At 33.9% G+C, this 18,617-nt stretch overlaps 1 protein-coding gene across 2 annotated transcripts; it reads right to left on the bottom strand.

Annotated features, from left to right (window-relative positions):
• Window positions 1–52: 52 nt before the first annotated feature.
• Window positions 53–17,701, bottom strand: LOC148609375 (uncharacterized). Of its 2 annotated transcripts, none has more exons than XM_088542647.1 (4): window positions 17,560–17,701; window positions 16,386–16,509; window positions 14,627–14,793; window positions 53–620 (listed from the first exon to the last, which is right to left on the bottom strand). In XM_088542647.1, the coding sequence occupies exons 1-4, from the start codon at window positions 17,612–17,614 to the stop codon at window positions 598–600; spliced, it is 369 nt and encodes a 122-aa protein (XP_088398773.1). In that variant the 5' UTR covers window positions 17,615–17,701; the 3' UTR covers window positions 53–597. The 2 variants fall into 2 exon arrangements, with proteins under 2 accessions (XP_088398773.1, XP_088398772.1); XM_088542646.1 differs by lacking the exon at window positions 53–620 and adding an exon at window positions 13,276–13,605 and having other exon boundaries at window positions 17,560–17,700.
• Window positions 17,702–18,617: the final 916 nt, after the last annotated feature.

Below are 18,617 nucleotides of genomic sequence, written 5' to 3'. Positions count from 1 at the left end.
CTGTAACAGCCTAAGAGTTATTCTCAATATGTGTTTGCAAAATTGAAGGTAATAAATTTACACTGTATTTTATTCCTATTGTTTTAGATATATGAGCTTCAATAGGTATACCTTCTGTAAAATCTGTTACTTGTGGTTGTACAGCAGCATGTATGTTATTACATGCTCTAGGTGAGGTTTCGGAACCTAAACTTTTGTTAATAAGTGCACATATGTTATTAAAAACATTTGTAGAAGTAGTGGCGTTCTGTTGAGTATTGGTACATGTGTCTATAGGCTGTGTGGGAATGTTCTCGTCCATATTGGGGTTCTGCCGTTCTGCCGTCTCTTGAATATTGGTTGGTGTTGGCTCGGATATGAGTCCTGTAACTTTTGCTAATTTAAGATTTCTTTTGCTTTTGCTTATGTTGTACAGTCAATTGAGAATGTTTGATTAGACATCTATGATGATGATGGTTCATTAATATTTTGCACTTCAAGGGAGTTAGAATTCAGTTGTTGAATCTGATGTGGAAGTCCTGGCATATTTTGATGGTGTATGACCTAGTAGACCTAGTGGGATGGTCATCAGAACGTTTTGTCCGACCCATTTAGAATTTAATAGTCTTTAAGATTTGAAGCTGCAAAATAAAATATAAATCATATCAAGCCAGCAGATTTATGACTTTTTACATTATTCGAGTAAAGTACAACAGCCATACAAAATGTACATGGAAAACCAGAGTAAAATGTAAACTGTACATGTACATATACCAATATATTTTAAACTTTCTAAACATGTTCATATAAGTCTTGATGGTGCCAGAAGATGATGTGGTCTAAGGTCTCGGTAATAATGGTATCTTTAAAGCATAAGTTCGTTTGTATTACTCTCTGGTTATAAAAAAAAATAATACGGGGTCCCTCTGTTCGAGGCAAAAGTTCACCGATAATTATTTATTTAACACCCAGTCTGTAGCGTAAATAGTTAGAAAAAGCAAAAATACTGTTTACCACCACATTTACTGGGGTACACGAGAGATCGTTGCCACCAAGTTGAAGGTACACGATGTCTGGTAGAGATAAAAATCGTACAGATCTTGTCGTTTGTGAATTAACTGTGGCACAGTAAGGCCTCCTTGGCAACCAAAGTGAATATCGAATGCAGTATGAAAAAGTCTTAAATTAGTGTGATAAGTGGTCGAACGACATAAAATTCTCAATCTACGTATGTAGCAATGTCTTATAATTGCAACTTGGTAAACCATGTTCAGATTTCATATTTCTGGAAGAGAGATCTATCGCACTCATGCGCAGTCGAGATAAGTCTAAATATACTTCCACATGAAGCAACAACCAATATTACATAACATGCATTAGGTATTGCTCGTGCTACAATGTCACTGATCAACATGAATCACGAAAAAGATGGCACTATATTCCTAAGCAACGCATGTTGATTCAAATTTCACATGAAAAAAAAAAGAAAATGTAAATTTAACATGTGCTTGTGTTTAGCCCAAAGGTCATGATGAAGACAAACGGAACAAAATTAAAGTTGAAGTATCCGCTGCAAAAATGAAGTCACAAACACGTTCAAAAATGTTCCCTGCGTCAATTATCAAATGAAATTCACATATATAGATATAAAACGATAACCAACGCAAAAAAGTTCAAAACTATCACCAGTAATAAAATTGGACTTCTCCTTGGTAGAAACTGTCGCGTGACCCCTTTCTAACAGTCTAATTGGCCAACTCACGAAACGACCAATTACCTCCTTTATTGCTTACCACAGGGAAAAATTTGGCCATATAAATCATTTTATTTTCAATATTTTTCATTTTATATATATATAACGTCTCAGAAAGTGACGACTCTATTCGCTACACTGCTCCATCGGATCAAATTGATACAGGGAAGATATGTTAACGTATAGAAAGGTCTGAACAATTCCCAACGATGTTCGAACTGTCAAATTTGCAATGCAAATTTTTGGTCGTTCCCTCCGTGGGACTCGAACTCGTACCGCTGTGACACCTATGGCAACACCGCCTGCACAAAGTCCAGCGCCCTAGACCACTGTTTCAATTTGATCCGATAGTGCAGTGTAGCTAATAGAGTCGTCACATTCTGAGACGTTGTATAATATTGATTTGTTGTGACATGCATCATTTATTTGATCCTCTATCCTACATAATAACACCTAAATGAACTGTACATCGTGTACCAAGTTACAGCCCTAGATTAATCCTACGAGGAGGAATGCCCCGGCCAGCGAAAGCTATATTTTTATATAGCCTAGCTGGCCGAGTGGTCTACGGCGCTGGACTTTGTGCAGGCGGTGTTGCCATAGATGTCACAGCGGTACGAGTTCGAGTCCGCGGAGGGAACGACCACAAATTTGCATCGCAAATTTGACAGTTCTAACATCGTTGGGAATGTTTCAGACCTTTTCATATATATATATATATATATATATATATATATATATATAAACGTCTTAATATGGCCATTAACGTGTAAATGACAATTTTGTAAAAACTGAATCATAAGGTACGATAGAAAAAAAAAGGATATGGTGAAAAGGCATCAGCGTATAACCTAAATACAAAATAGTAAATACTTCTGAGGTCACCAAGAGGTCTTCAACCAGTCTAACCAAACATACTAGTGTTTCCAATATCACATTATATTACCAATTCCTATGGTAATATTACTTTCATGAGCATATCAACATAAGTAGTGACAAATCTGCTTTGTTTCCTCTTTATATTGAAACATTAAGTGCTTATTTCGCATGAACCTGTGTGTGTTTGTATTTAAATGTAATTGCTAAAGCCATTCGTACAAATTTTGTAAAAGATTATAAAATAGCCTTAGGTCTTTTAATATCCATTTTTGTATATGTTAGGGCTATACTAAAGAGTGAGTTAAAAACAAAGAAAGAAGGCAATTGTTGTTTTGTTTCCCAATGTATATCCTTGCAATACAATTCAAAGTTTCTGTTCCGACAGTTATTCATGTCACATTATACAAAATGTCACACATACTGATTTTGTTGAAATCATATCTATTAATCATGCATAGTTTCATTATGGTAGTTATGATATTGTTGTAAAATTATTAAGGATAGCATTTCTTGGTATTAACATTTATTCGCTCACAGAGTTTTTACATAGAAGTTAAAACCTATATTCAAAAGGAGTTTTTGGCATGGCATTGGTTGTGTCCTTATTGTAACTTATGATGTACCGTGATTCTCAACCCCGCTTGGGAAAAATGTGGATTGATTTTACATACGATGGGGACATAACTTTTGTAGGTTTAAACTAGTCTTGAGCTGGCATGTCAGTAAATGCTATTAGTCCTTAGTTTGAACATTTGTGTAATTTATATTCATTTTTTTTTATTTCCGTCGTAACAAGGGACTCAGACCTTTATTTTTGAACTGATTTTAGGTGTGTTTAATTGTTTAATAATATTCTACAGTGGTCAGGTTTTAAAGGGGGAGGGATGTGATCTCGCCAAGATACACATTTTTGTGCCGGCCCCAATTCAGGAAATTTTATATATAACGCGTGTAATTATCGAAAACATACTGTATATATTACTCATCTTGTTCACACTGTATATTATACATGTAATTTTGGACCATGACAACCAATAATTCCTTAAGAACGCCTAACATTTCGGCCAATAGACATATCAGACCATCACAATTAGTATTACACAATTTACCATATAATATCAAATCAGAGCTGACAAAAATTATCAAAGTTGTTTTTAAGTAGCAGTCCACCTAAGAATTATGCAGTGGGTGATATATCGATGTCAGACATTTGAACCAAATTGACTTGCAATATGTAGGATTTAATGGAAAAACAGGAATTAATATAAAAAAATGACAAATGATTTCACCGTAACCATAGCAACGAGCATTCCTTAGCAACCCCCAATTTTGGGCCTAAAAACACAAAAAAAAAACATCACAATTTGAATGTATTTCTTTATATTTAATGGTGGAAATTTTCAAACTACATAATTATATTAATGAAGTATGTCTTAGAAGAAGCAATTTACAATAAAGTACAAAGCAATCTGATTTGTTTAGATCTGGTTACCATAGCAACCAAAATTCTTTTCACTTAGGCATCTGATATTTGGTATGGGATTATAAAACCTGAAGGCCAGGCATCACATGCTAGCATGGTTGAAATTTGAACTTGACTTTTGACCTCATGCTCAAATAACATACCAAAGTTTGACGCCATTCATACAAAATTTGTCCATACCATAACGCTTTTTGTCTTTTGACCTAGACTTCGAATATTTAATATGTTGGTATATACTCTCAAGGTGGAGTGTTGCGTACCAGAATAGATAATTTTAATCTAATAGAAATTTTACCTTAACCTGTCGCCCAGTGCAGGTCCGGGTGTTAAAGAATAGGCCTGCAGCAGCGCTAAGATTGTCGTAAATGGCGAATAAATAGTGCTCAGAAACCTAGCCGGGGGCTAGGTGCTCTGAAAAACAGAGCAACTGGGATGTGTGCCCCAGGTGGTGGAATGGGGTACCCCTGGCATGTTACATGCTTGGGTTGTCGGGCTATAATACGGAAAACCTGACCGCAAACCATAGTGGTGCACCGTGTTGGGAAAAATGCCACGTTCCTCGCACGTTAAAGAATCTACTGTGGTATTCTCCCGGATTAGGAACCATAGGGCTCCGCCACAGGAGGCTAAATTGCCTGACCTTACCCATCCCCCCTTTTTCTAGTAGCAATCAAAATTTGTCGACTCTATTATCCTTATGTCCCATCCTTTTTTTCATTTCATCATCATTTCATGTTCATTTTATCATCAATTTCATGTTCATCGTCTGAATACTGCTAAAATATTGCTGCTCGGTCATTAAACACCAACAAACATACAAACAAACCTTAACCTGTCAACCTCATGGTCAAATAAGATACACATTTTGGCAAAATACCACCCAAAGTTTTGCCTGTACCATAACTTTCTTGCCTTTTTACTAAGATATCTAACATTTGGTATGTGGGTATTTCACGCTAAGGTTGAGTGTCATGTACCAAGGTGTGTGACTTTTGAACATGACCTTTGACCTTATGGTCAAATTACATTCACAATTTTGGCTTAAGTTAATGACTGATTTCATGCGATATTTCACCTCACAGTGTGTCGTAAATGTAAAGAATCACTTGCCCTTTATCACCAGATTGTGCTAAACTCAAGTAGCAGTACTAATCTTTTACATCTGTTATTGAATATGTGTTCTTAGACGCTTACCCTACCGGTGCACCTGGTCCATGCTCCCAGTTTTTAGTGGAGTCCGAGTTGCTCACTTACTTCTGTTACTTTGTATGTATGATTTTAGTTACTTTATGTTCTTTGTTGTGTGAGTCTGTTTTCCATGTCTGGTTTTTGTCCCTGGATTACGTTCTTTTGATTACCGCTATAACCTTGGTTCCCATGATTACTCTTTCTTTTAATTTCAAAGGAAAAGAACTCTGAGCTTAAATAATTATACCCCACGGAATGCAGTTGTGCAGGGTATAATGTGTTTGACCCGTCCGTCAGTCCATCTTAAGTTTTCCAAACACTTGCAGATATTGAAATATTATTTTGATTAATAAGTTCACCATGATAAGTTAGAAGTCAAGTTACTTTTCGATAATTTTTACCGAAATTACGGGCTTTGTACTTCAAAATTCACAGAAATAACCATTTTTCTGACATTTGTTTCTGAACATTTTCACATATTGACATGATTCTTATTATAAATTATTTTAAATTAACCGTGATAAGTTACAATACAAGTTTATATGGTTTCGCTTCGGTGATTTTACCGAAATTACGGGCCTTGAACTTCGCAAAATTTACAGAAATAATCGTTTTAAGGACTTTTTTCCTAAACGCTTGCAGATAATGACATGATAAGTTCACAATGATAAGTTACAGATCAACTTATATTTTGTTCCAATACGATGATATTTAATTTAGGTTAATTAAAACGTAAATTAATCAAAGTCTGGCGTTTTCAACTAACATTCTGAGTAACAGAATTTAGTTAGAAGAGGTTGGTTTTCTCATCGTATATTTAAGCTCATCTGGGACGAAGGTCAGTGTGAGCTATTGCCATCACTTTCTGTTCATTGTAGTTGTCTGTTGTCGTTGTTGACTTTTTCAAAAATCATTTTTAAATTTCATTTTTGTTGCAATCTTTTCTATACCTGATTTAACACTCTAATTCCTAGGTCCTTCTAAATGCATTTCTCTTATAAATCTACCTACATGTTTATGTCTGTGTTCCAACAGAGTTGAATATATGGAAAAATGTATAAAGGAATTTGCCAAAGAAGACAAACAAAAACTTCATTTTTTGTAAAAACATTACAATTTAGTCCTTTTGGTATCATACCTCATTAAATATAAAAGGCAGGATTCTATAACTGAAATCATATACGGATGTATCAAGGATATTGAATCAGCATCCAAACGAAGTCTGCAACCTATATTTTACATTTCATAGACTTTATTAAAGTTTACTTCTGATCTCGTGTATGGGCAATAATAAGTAGGAAGATCATATAAAGTTGTTGACTATAAATTAAAGTAGTTCACATTTTACAATTATGCAATTTATTCTTAAATGCCACGACAAAATGAAATGTATAATTTTAGGTTGATTCTCTCATAGTTTCTAGACAGCTACATGTAATAGATGTAGGGTAAAAGGCCAGTAAACAAACATTTGTTATTTTTGCTTTCCTTGCCAAAGGCCAAGTAAGCTTATGCCATCACTTGGCGTCCCTCGTCATCGACAAATTTTCAAAATTCTCTTCCTCTAGATAATTGTGCACAAAATGACCTTAGGATTTATGATCCGTGAAAAAAAAAACATAGCCGCCGCTACTAGAAATAGAACATAGGTGTCTAAAGGCATTTTTTAAAAAATAACTAAAAAAACCGTTGCCTTTAGCGAAATTCTAATTTCTAAAAGGGATAATATTGTCCAGGATTAAGAGAAACCCTAAGCCGAAATTCTGCAAACAATATGTACAACTAATGTAGGAGTTATGACCCATATAAAAGTTTTTTTATTCTCCTCAAATGTAATTGTTCTGTATGGTATTCCACACAAAATAAATGTTGGGATTCTTGATCCATGACAAAAACATAAGGCCTGTTACTAAAAAAAGAACATAGGGGTCAGAAGGCAATTTTTTGCAAACAATTCAAAGGTTGTTGCCCTTTTTTGAAGGGTTATATAATTCAGCATTATAAGATTGACCAATATTTCACTCTTCACGTTGACGTACTCCCAAACAGTTAGATAGGGGAAACACTCTCGGACCCAAGTGGGGTCCGGGAGTAGGCCAGAGCGTCAATAGAGCAGCCCAGCCGCTAGTAGGACATACTCTGACTGAGTTCTTCGGTCGAGTATCCCGAATGCTGGGCTCCGCTACCGTCAACTACTAACAGACATTTACTAACAGAGAATCCCCGTAAGGGGCGGTCGTGCAAGATCCGTAAGGATAGTCAAGACCGTAAAAACCCCCAATCATCATTGACCAATACCGACATTTTCGAAACGATTCGTCTACTAATGTAGGAGTTATGGCTCTTGAAACAATTCTTAATTTTTCCAAATGTACAAGTGTAATTTTGAAAATCTTCTCTAAAACCATTTAAGATCAGTTAATGGAAATAAAGCATATTAATTCTTTAGTGTATTGTGCTCGAAATTACTTGTTTTTTTAATCCATTAAAATATATATGGCTGCCTGTACTAAAAATAGAACATAGGGGTCAGAAGAGTTTTTTTTTAAAAATAATTCAAAAACTGTTGCCTTCAGCAAAATTCTGGTTCAGGTCATAAAATGATATTAAAAGCATTTCCTGCATTTGACTATTCAGTTAATTTTAACTTAGCCTGTCTCATTGCCATTTTTTCTGATAAGCAAATGGTATACCAGGTGAACGATTCAGGCTCTTTTAAGCCTCTAGTTATCCAATTATAATGTTTCTATAATATATGATAAATGTTAATTTTACAATTGTTCTTATCTAAAATTCTTGCACAAAATTCCAGGTGGAGTAAGTCACAGTATTGTGACATTATGCTTTAACAAGATTATAAAACATTTTGAAATGTTTTGTAAACAAGAACCTACATATTCATGTTTACAAGAGTAATCATTGAAACCAAGATTCAAGCGTAAATCAAAAGAATGTAATCCTGGAACATTTTGATAAGAAGATGTTCATTTCAGTAAAACAGTTGTTAAAAAATGGAAATGGGATATATTGTCAAGAGTTGATCAACAAAAACAAGAACTATTATTCTTGGGTCTGATGGAATTCTCACAAAATACTGAAATTAATAAAATCAATTCAGTATCAGTCATATGATATCTGTCCTTATTAACACTCATCAAGTCAAAAGTTGATATGTTATTTGACCATGAGGTAAAAGGTCAAGTTCAAATGTCAACCAATCTAGTACGAGGCGCCTCGCCTTGAAAAAAACATAACCCCATACCAAATATCAGATGTCTAAGAAAAAGGACAAAAGAAAATTGTGGCCCGGCCAAAATTTTGTATGTCATTTGACCTTGGAGTCAAAGGCCAAGGTCAAAAGTCATCCAATCTAGAACATTTCGCTCTAACTTGATGTGATTTACTTAAATTTCAAACAGGTCAGATATCTAAGTACAAAGACCAAAAAGTAATGGCGCAGACATATGTGTATCGTATTTTGCCAAAATGTTTAAGTTATTTGGCCTTGAGTGTAAAGGTCAAGGTCAAAGGTCACTAACTCTTTTACGCGACACTCCGCCCCGAAAGGATATACCAACATACCAAATATTAGAAGTTTAGGTCAAAAGACAAAAAAGTTATGATCTGGACAAAGTTTGTATGAAAAGCGTTACAAGAAAGAAAAGTCTTTATGGGGGTGATTTAAGGTCCAAATGAGCAGAAAACCAAGATATGCTACATATTTTTATTTTTGATATGTTTCACTGGAGAGCATCTACTACACATCCATGCATACATTTAATTAATATCTTCTTGCTCTTGTTAGGTCTGAAGATAGCCTATTTTCGTATATTTCAAATTGTCAAAAATTGAGAATTTTGGTTGCTATGGTAACCAGATCTTAACCAATCAGATTGCTTTGTACTTTATTGTAAATTGTTTTCTATAAGACACACTTCATTAATATAATTATTTAGTTTGGTAAATTTCCACCATTAGATATAAAAAGTACATTCAAATTGTGATGTTTTTGTGATTATTATGCCCTAAATAAGTGGTTACTAAGGAGTGGTTGTTGCTATGGTAACGGGAAAACATTTTTCAATTTTTTAATTTTATTCATTGTTTTTCTTACATATCCTACTGATTTAAAGTCAATTTGGACAAAATATCTGACATCAATAAATCACTCTAATTCAGTGAAAATTGCATGATTCTTGGGAGGACTGCTACTTAATTAATGTTTCTTCCGGAGCGTTAGAAGGTTCACCTTTATCATATTGGGTTTTGACTGGTGAAAATTTTATACTACCCATTTGTGTTGAAATATACCGGAAATAATGAAGCGTAATGCAAGCGGAAGGTTTAGCGCAATTTAAAACCTAGGAATAACCCACCTTTCATTTTAAAATGTCTGTACCAAGTTAGGATCGTTGCGGTGGTTGCCAACCTTCCTGGTATCTAACATGATATTGACTTTTGTATTTTTGCACATGTTTAATCATTTGTTGTTCAATAACTTACTGTATAAATATCAATCAGAATTTATCCCAGGCCATTCAACCGTTCACCAGCTCATAGAAATTTATCATAAATTATATCGTATAAATGTAGTGCTAACCCCTTCTTGTAGTTGTGGACATCCTTTCGAAGATTGCATCCACTTTTTATGGAATGCAATTCGTATAATGAACATAGGAATTCTCTGTTGGCATGGTTAGGCAGTTTTAACGTAACAAGAGAATTTTTGTTGGCTGATACGATGAAAACACGAATATTTTTGCTTGTGTTCATCATTTTATCAAACGAACTAAATGATTTAAAATAATACTGTGTGTATATATGAAATGACTATCTCTCACGTTACTCCCGCCCTGGCTTTTTGCCAGATCACCCTTTTTATTTCATTTCTTTGTTTTAGTTTCATATCGTTCATGTTAATGTGCATTTATTTACCTTTTCTTTCCTTTTCTATTGTTGCATTTAGTTCTATTTAATTGCCGTCATTATGCATTCTTTGTAATCATTGTTTGTATGGGAGAGGACCTCCATAACGTTGTTAAAACTTTAGTCCAATACCCTTGCTTGTATTCTTGAGCAAATAAATATGTTTAAACTAAACTTTGTAAAACGGACTTTTCTTCTATTATTACCAAGATCTTATCAGTTCGGTAATTTTGTTATAACCCCTAAATCACAGAGCGGTGAGTTCTACATTAACATCAAAACAAAAAAAAAGAATCGAAAATACAAGACAACAATTTATTTCTACATAAAATGTGTGGACACAGACTGGTATTGCACAAAGAGCAAATTTGAACATACATACGTTTTGTCTTGAAAGAGTAACGAAGGGAACCAAGATTTTAGCAGATCAGACATGGAAAACAGACAAACACAACAATGAACATGAAGTAACTAAAATAATATATTATACAAAGTAACAATAGTAAATGAAAACCTCGGACTCCACTTTAAACTGGGAGCATGGCCCAGGTGCACCGGTAGGATGAACGTGTTGGTATCGTCCAGAAAACTCCTCCATTTACTGAAATCAATAATTGAATTATGCCCATGTTTATAAATATATATTAACATGTGTTACTAAATATCTACTGCTATCAATAAATGGGGAACAAATTCCACAATGACTTGCCACAACCATAAGACATGTCATATGCATATTCTTCCTTGAAGGTGTACTTGCATGGATGTGTTGCTATGTCATGTTAATAAGGATTGGGCATTTCACTTAATGTAAGTTAGCTTGGTAAAATTCTGGACACTCAGTTTTTTTTTAGATCAACAGAAACCAACAGTGTCGTATCTGTCAGTTACATGGATGGCCCTAATTTTAAAAATTGTGGGGCCATAAACTAAAAAAAATAAATAGGAGAAATAATTAATTAGTAGTTAGTAAAATCATTTCAAGATTTTATAACAACCATAACGAAAATCAAGTGAATATGGACGACGACGACACGGACGCTACCGACGATGACGTCGCTGTCAGCACCATTTTTCGGTAACACTATTATATTAAATATACACATACACACATATATGTATATATATATACATATATAAACGTCTCAGAATGTGACGACTCTATTCACTACACTGATCCATCGGTTCAAATTGATACAGGGAAGAAATAACGTAAACTTATAGAAGGGTCTGAAAATTCCCAACGATGTTAGAACTGTGAAATTTGCGAAGCAAATGTTTGGTCGTTTCATCTGCGGGACTCGAACTCGTAACGCTGTGACATCTATGGCGAAGCAAATTTGACAGTTCTAACATCGTTTGGAATTTTTCAGACCCTTATATTAGTAGTGTATGATGTGCAAAGAAGTTACATCTGCAATATCTTTGTTTTTACATTAGTCCTAGTCAAACAGTTCTCTAGCAAAGGAGAATAAAACTGCATAATGGGAAAACTCCCACTTACAGCCATGTACTCAACGAAAAACATTCGAAATTCTTATGAAACAAAAATACCAGTATATAAAGGATATTATGGCTAAATCCATCAGTACTGATTCACAATTAACACTTCAAAATCAATATTTCAACTAAATCTTGTACCAAACAATTTTATCTAATTCTAAATAGTCACATACATCTGTAGCCTGAAAAATATTTCCATGGACAAAACCTTACTTGCCAGACTATCTCTATCACTTCTGCAGTAATATATAGACCATCCGTTTAGGCCTAAAAATATGTTGCTGGTCACCCTACTGACCCTCCTTCAGTCCCCCTCCTCATAGGTTTTTATTTGAAATTTTGAAGAAAAAAAATAACGTAAAAATTCTGCGGATTGTCTTTCGGAAAGTATCAAATGAAAATAAAATTCCATATCTACCGACCCTACAAAATTTAGTAGTGTTCGGAAACATAACATTATTTTTTTCGGCCTTGGAAATTTCTCATCAATTGACTGGCATGCACCGATATCTGTCTTACATACACTGGAAAGTGCCGATTCCCAAAAGTTTTTACTGGGTCAAAGATTCAGCAAATGCTGTTGTTGGCTAAACAACGCTATATATAGCGTGCATATTACAAATTGAATCACTAGGTCACCGATCGACATTAATTCATGTGATAATGCATTTAATGGATGAACGTGGTCACATGACAACTAATTTCCCCGAATACAGAATGACCAACATTCATGGGTTAGACAATGCCCGGAGACTGCGTAAACGCGTTGATGCTTTACACTGTTCGTGAGAGACCCCAAACGATAGCCAAGGACGTTAAAAACACCTCAGTCAGTCATGTATTATACATATGAGTGCAAACCGGGTCTATCAGTATTGAGTATATATGTACAATGTAAGTACGAAAACGAAAATTAAACCAAGTATAAAAACAGTCAGCTGATTGTCGGCATTACTCATATCGTGCAAATGATTGGCTAACACTGTGTTACGAAAGAGTTTTGGGGATTTTATGGGTTTATATCCGCAAAGACAGTCTAATTATCTCCTAGAAACAACGATGTTCTAGCTTCATAATGCACGAAATGAAGGATGTAACGGATATACGGAAAGTGCTATCATTTTCAACTTTATTGTAATAGTGTTATTTGATTAAAATGTTAAAAAAAGCATGAAACAGAAGATTTGGCATTTCAATGCAGCGTTTCGAGATCCCGGAAGTAAACAAAAAAATGCAGATCGGTTTTTTTTATTTCTGGAGAGGAAAATGAAACTACCACGAGACATACAACCCCATTCAAAAGTACATGTGATAAATGATAAAATCGGAAGTTTCTTTTAACGAAATTGGAATTGTAAAAATACGATTTCATTTTGAGATATATAATGAGGTAAAGTAAGTGAAACAAATAACTTACTGAAACAAGTAACAAAAACAAATAATAAACATTCCAATAACAAAAAAAAAAAGATTTAAAAAAAATTGAGATGTATGTTTACTGGTGTGTTGTTACATTTCATTAGTGCAAATGCTGTGATAGAAACAAAAAACTGAAGCTGTAATATAAGTTTTCTTAAAAATTAGTTTATTCAGATATCAGCGTAATGAATTTGTTCATGTACTGTAAAACCCACAGATAAAGATAAAAGCAGATAAAGCATAGATAGGTCAAAAACTCTTCAGTCATCATATGCAGACGGAAAAACATCACTTCAATCAAATGCAGAATAACTTGGCGGAGGTGGTGGATGCCCAGCAGGTGCATGAATTGGTGGAAGTGGCACAACGCCAGATGTTCGAATTGGCTCAAGCGGATACGATTGTTGGGTTACTATTCTTGATTCAAACGGTGGTGCTGACGGCGTAATATAATTGAAGTGGTTGTAAGTGTGAACTGCAAAGGTAAAGTGTTAGATATTGATACTGTACGGATGAAAAGGTTATTAGAAAAATAAACATGTAAAACTGGGTATTGAGAGAAAATCTAGTTCTGTCACAGAAGAAGTCATGTTTTCTGGTAAATAAATACAAATTATGACTATAATTTAAATAGTAACAATCTGTGCCAATATAATGTTGCAGTTATTTTCGATAATTATGAAGTAAAGATGCATTTAGAGCACGACAGTTTTGAAGTATAGACCGAAAATATAACATTGAGCCTTACCGAAGCAAAATGTACAGACGTTTAATACTGGTGTTAACTGGCGATATGATTGGGTGGGTATTACAGTAGTAGTTTTTGATAAACTGTGATATATGCTGTGATAAAATTCGATGGTGTCCAAAAATAAAATCATGAAACTTGTTTTACACTTATTTATGGATTGGTTTTAATTTTCATCCATGTTATGTGATATTACCAACTGTATGGGAAGACTGCAAAGTGGTTTATAAATAAGCGTTAAGTTGGTAATGCAAGCATAACGTGGTCAAAAAACAAATCTAATGATTTAATGTCCAATCGATTCCAGTTCAAGCTTTGCATTTTTTAAATGGCGGATTGTGGACCATTTAGCGTTAACTAACTACAAAGTTAATTTTTACAATAACCTACTTTGTCCAGAGAGAACTAACCAAATAACCTTTCAAAAATCAAATTAAAATAATTACTCGTAGATGTTTGGCCGTTTAAACGAGATATTCGACTTCATCAGAACAGAAGCAGTTTAGTACTCATTCTGGTTTTCTTTCAAAAAGAAATCTGCCATTTCGGTTATATATAAAGTCCTTTCTAACAAAAATAATTACGTTTATGATTATCGCTTTTCGTTTTTTTTTTTTTGAAAGGACCGTTGGTCCGAGACAGTCAAACCACCTTGCACGGGTGGCACAGTTTAGACCGTACAGTAAATAATGTCTATGTGAACTCACTTATTCGAAAAAAGAATGATTAATCATAAAACGTTACCTACCCTGAGGTGGCTGTATGGTATTTATCGTACCATGAGTGGGAGAGACAACTCTCCCGTGGTGTCCTGCTGACTTCATACATACGCAACAGACTATAACAATAACGCTGACAATTAGTAGAATAAACACGATACATCCGATGATGATTCCAACAAATTCACCAATTGTTCTGAAATTTCAAAGTTTCCTCTTTTTATGATGATTATTATATGGACATTCTAACAACAAAAACTGTTTACATCTTGACATGGGTTTAATCTTTATGATTTGAGTGTGAAATTCATGATGTAACTTGTTTAAGTGTCATTCTTTGTAAGAATCAGGCAGTGAGTGAAACATGGTATTGAAAAACCCACCATTTTGAAAGTTTAATTTGACTATTTGCACCATCAGAATGCAGGAAATAAACAAGATTTTCCATATCATTTTGGTAAATTGAGTTCTATATATTTTTTAAATACACTGACAATTGACATATCAAGGCAGATAACTCTGTCAAAAACATTATTTTCCTAACATTTTATTGAAACATTTCTGAACAAATCCAGAGATGCTGAAATTAAATAATGTCTTTTTTCGTATAGAGGAAGAAGCATCCTTGAGTGAAATTATATTGTCTTTTCGGTGGGACTCTTACATGCATGTTTCTGATTTTTCCCATTTTGCCTGATTCTTACATATATTTACACTTAAATGTTTTAAGGCAGTTTTTGTTGGCTTTAACATCAACAACTATTCCTGTTTGGCTGAAACTTTGAGTATTAAAGTATTCCTGATGCAAATTTAATATACACAAAACTGGCTGATACACATAATAACTAACCAGGAATTTAGGTGATTTTTATGTACTTTAGTAAAGTGTTAATTGCTAAAATATTTTACCACGTAAGAACTATGAAAAATGATGAATAGTTTTGTTCATTCGAAAAAAGATCCTCATTTCTAATTTCAATGTACTTCATCTAAAAATCATTTCATTAATGCAATTGGCAATACGTAATAGCAAAAGATGTATTAAACCGAAAGGTGTAAAGGAATGAGTGATGTAAAAGGCAAAGTGCAAGACTTGGTGGTTTCCACGCCGTTTAAAAATCTTATTAATAATTAATAATCTACCCCGGACTTGACTTTTTATGAGCAACTCGGCGGGTGTTTCTAGAAAAGCAGAGGACGCTTACCCTACCGGTGCACCTGGTCCATGCTCCCAATTTTTAGTGGAGTCCGAGTTGCTCATTTACTTTTGTTACTTTGTATGTATGATTTTAGTTACTTTATGTTCTTTGTTGTGTGTGTCTGTTTTCCATGTCTGGTCTTTGTCCCTGGATTACATTCTTTTGATTACCGCTATAACCTTGGTTCCCTTGATTACTCTTTCAAAGCATATAAAAATAAAAATACATGTGTGGTCCTTCGATCCACCAATAACCCCTACATTATTTAGGTAACAGTTATTAAACATACTGATAAATAATAATGTTGCATATTATGCTAAGAGTTTAATTTAGACATATTTATTCCATCAAATGCAGACTGGGTTTTGTCGCATGCGAATCGCCTGCATAGCAAAGTGCAACAAAGGAAAGCAATTCCAAATACACTGTTTACAGACTCACATACATTTGATCAAACATTTTCCATACAGTGCCACATTTCAAAACATTACTTTAAAAATTGGTTTATATATGTGTCGTCCAATACCAGAACGTGTTTTCAGGAACCTTATAAATTTTAACTAACTCGCATTATACTTTTTTCACGTACAGAGAGCCAATATATCCAGTTTCTTCACAGGTATTGTATACGTAGGAGCAATAACCATTGCAGTAGTGATAGAAATTGTAATCGTAGCTATAGCAATAACTTCCAGCCACTTCTTGTTCTAAATCTGAAATGATTCAAGTAACTGTTATAGTAGCTATAAGTCGAGGAGTCAGTTTGGAACTAAATAAAGTTACGTATCAATAAGCAACAGATACTATTTCTACATCTATTGTTGGTACATGAGTATGTATAAATGTGTCGTAATTACATGTAAACATACAAATTTATGTGAACCAGTTGATAGAACCGAAGACAAAGTATCGGGCTGCTTAACGTTACCTGTATCATAGCGGCTAAACAGTTGCTCACTATGCAGGGGTAATCTTCAAGCAAATTTCGCACTGAATTTCTTATAGACACAAATAAATTTATTTTAATATTTATAAAGAAACGTCTATTCACCTGAAACTAGATTCGTGTAAGTTAATGACTATATTAATATTTTGTATTAAAGACACCATTTCTAATTTCACAAATTAAAATTTATATCCTCAAATGAATGATGGAAAGGTTTTTTGCACAAACATCTTTTATTTAGATTTGAATGTATTTAGCAAGTCCCATTGGTTTGTAAGGTTCGACGATAAAATTATTGGTTATATTTGAATACGACTTCACTTTGATAAATAAGAAAAAAACCTTACGTAATCAAGTAATCAATAAGTTTTATCCTGAAGAAAACAGGAACCATTCAAAGTTTGCACGGGGCATTAAAAATCCAGAATTTCAAAGTTCATTTTTTTTTCTTTTCTTTAACTGCAAAAATGTTTTGAATTATCAATTAAAAGTTTTAGATTCTGAATGTTGAATTAAAAATTTTTAATGGTTCTTCTCAGCTTTCGCACAGTTCTCCGTGTGTGTTTCCTATATCAATCAGTATCGATGGAACAAACGGCGTAGAAATATTCATATCATGATTATGCTGTCGCTCATCATAAAAAACGTCCGATTTTTTTTTTTTACAGAGAAAACATTACACAGTTCTTGTCCTCAACAGGGATGCATCAAAATTACGTTGAGTTACAAAAACTTCTCCACAATTTTTCGTTTAGAAGAATTATGAAACATCTAGAGGATATTTTCCCACAATAAAAAAATCTTTAAGCTAGCTTACCACTAAATATGATAATAAAAATCAAAACATTCAACACTGACAGAATTCTCTCCATGGTTAAATCATATAATATGGCGGACTATTTGACATGTATATTTCATAATATTATTTATCAAACGCTATACAATAGTTTAAATAGTCTTGGTGTATTCAAATCAAGTTGACAAATTTTACAAAAGAATTGTGTAACGGTTCAATAGATGTGTTGAGCACTAACTACAAAAAACGTACACATGGAGAATTATATCTACGTTGTACAAGGAAGAGCTGTTATGGCCATATGTTGATTCTTAATATTTGGTCTGAGGTTGTGAACATACCTTTGGACTTCAATCACTAATAATAAGCGTAAAATCCTTTAGGTATTTCTATTGCTTTTTTAATGCAGACCGGTGCGAGCAAATTAATTATTCTCCTTGAAATCTTTGAAATGCATGCAAGGCTTACACTAGAGTGACAGATTTTCTTCATTTCTGACGGGCATGACCTTCATTGGGTTGTACGGCGGGTTTCTTGCCAAACAGTAACTTCTTACCTTTTCGGCGCACTTTAGTTAACTCCGGTTTTTGTAGTTAGGTGTTCTTGCTGTTCGAATGTCTTGTTCTGGTCAATAAGATATATTGTGATTCTTACATCTTATTAATCTATTACCGAACATGTATCTTCAATGAAACTAAGGGAATAGAAAAAGTCTTTATATCTAAGACCCTTTTTTGAAATGGCAGTGAAATTGATATTTGATTTGTATTTAGTGTCTAACATTGACATGTATGTGTGAACAGTGTATGAATCGAGCATTTACTACTGTTGTGTACACTCTTTACATGCTCGGTTGTACAGAGACGGGAAGCTTGAGCATGAAAATGTAAGTATTGGTATCTTTCTAACGATTATATACTAGGTAATGTATTTTGCTGGTGTTCTAAAATTTCTGAATAAGCAAGTTTATTTTGATGTATTTGGTCGTTTCGTTTCAATCATGTATATACTATCATTAATATGGATTAATAAATGTGAAAAGGGAGATAAATATATATTGAATATTGAAACTTTCGATT

Source organism: Perna viridis, chromosome 8 (assembly GCF_037379345.1).
Source record: "Perna viridis isolate PV_CMFRI_1.1 ecotype Kerala chromosome 8, ASM3737934v1, whole genome shotgun sequence".
Taxonomy (NCBI): domain Eukaryota; kingdom Metazoa; phylum Mollusca; class Bivalvia; order Mytilida; family Mytilidae; genus Perna; species Perna viridis.
This window is presented reverse-complemented; position numbering and strand designations above follow the sequence as displayed.

Coding starts and splice junctions, on each gene's coding strand:
- LOC148609375 (XM_088542646.1), bottom strand. CDS start 17,614: ATGGAGAGAATTCTGTCAGTGTTGAATGTTTTGATTTTTATTATCATA. Junction 14,794..16,385: donor ACTGGATATATTGGCTCTCT/GTACGTGAAAAA, acceptor TTGAAATTTCAG/AACAATTGGTGAATTTGTTG. Junction 13,606..14,626: donor TACCATACAGCCACCTCAGG/GTAGGTAACGTT, acceptor TTACCTTTGCAG/TTCACACTTACAACCACTTC.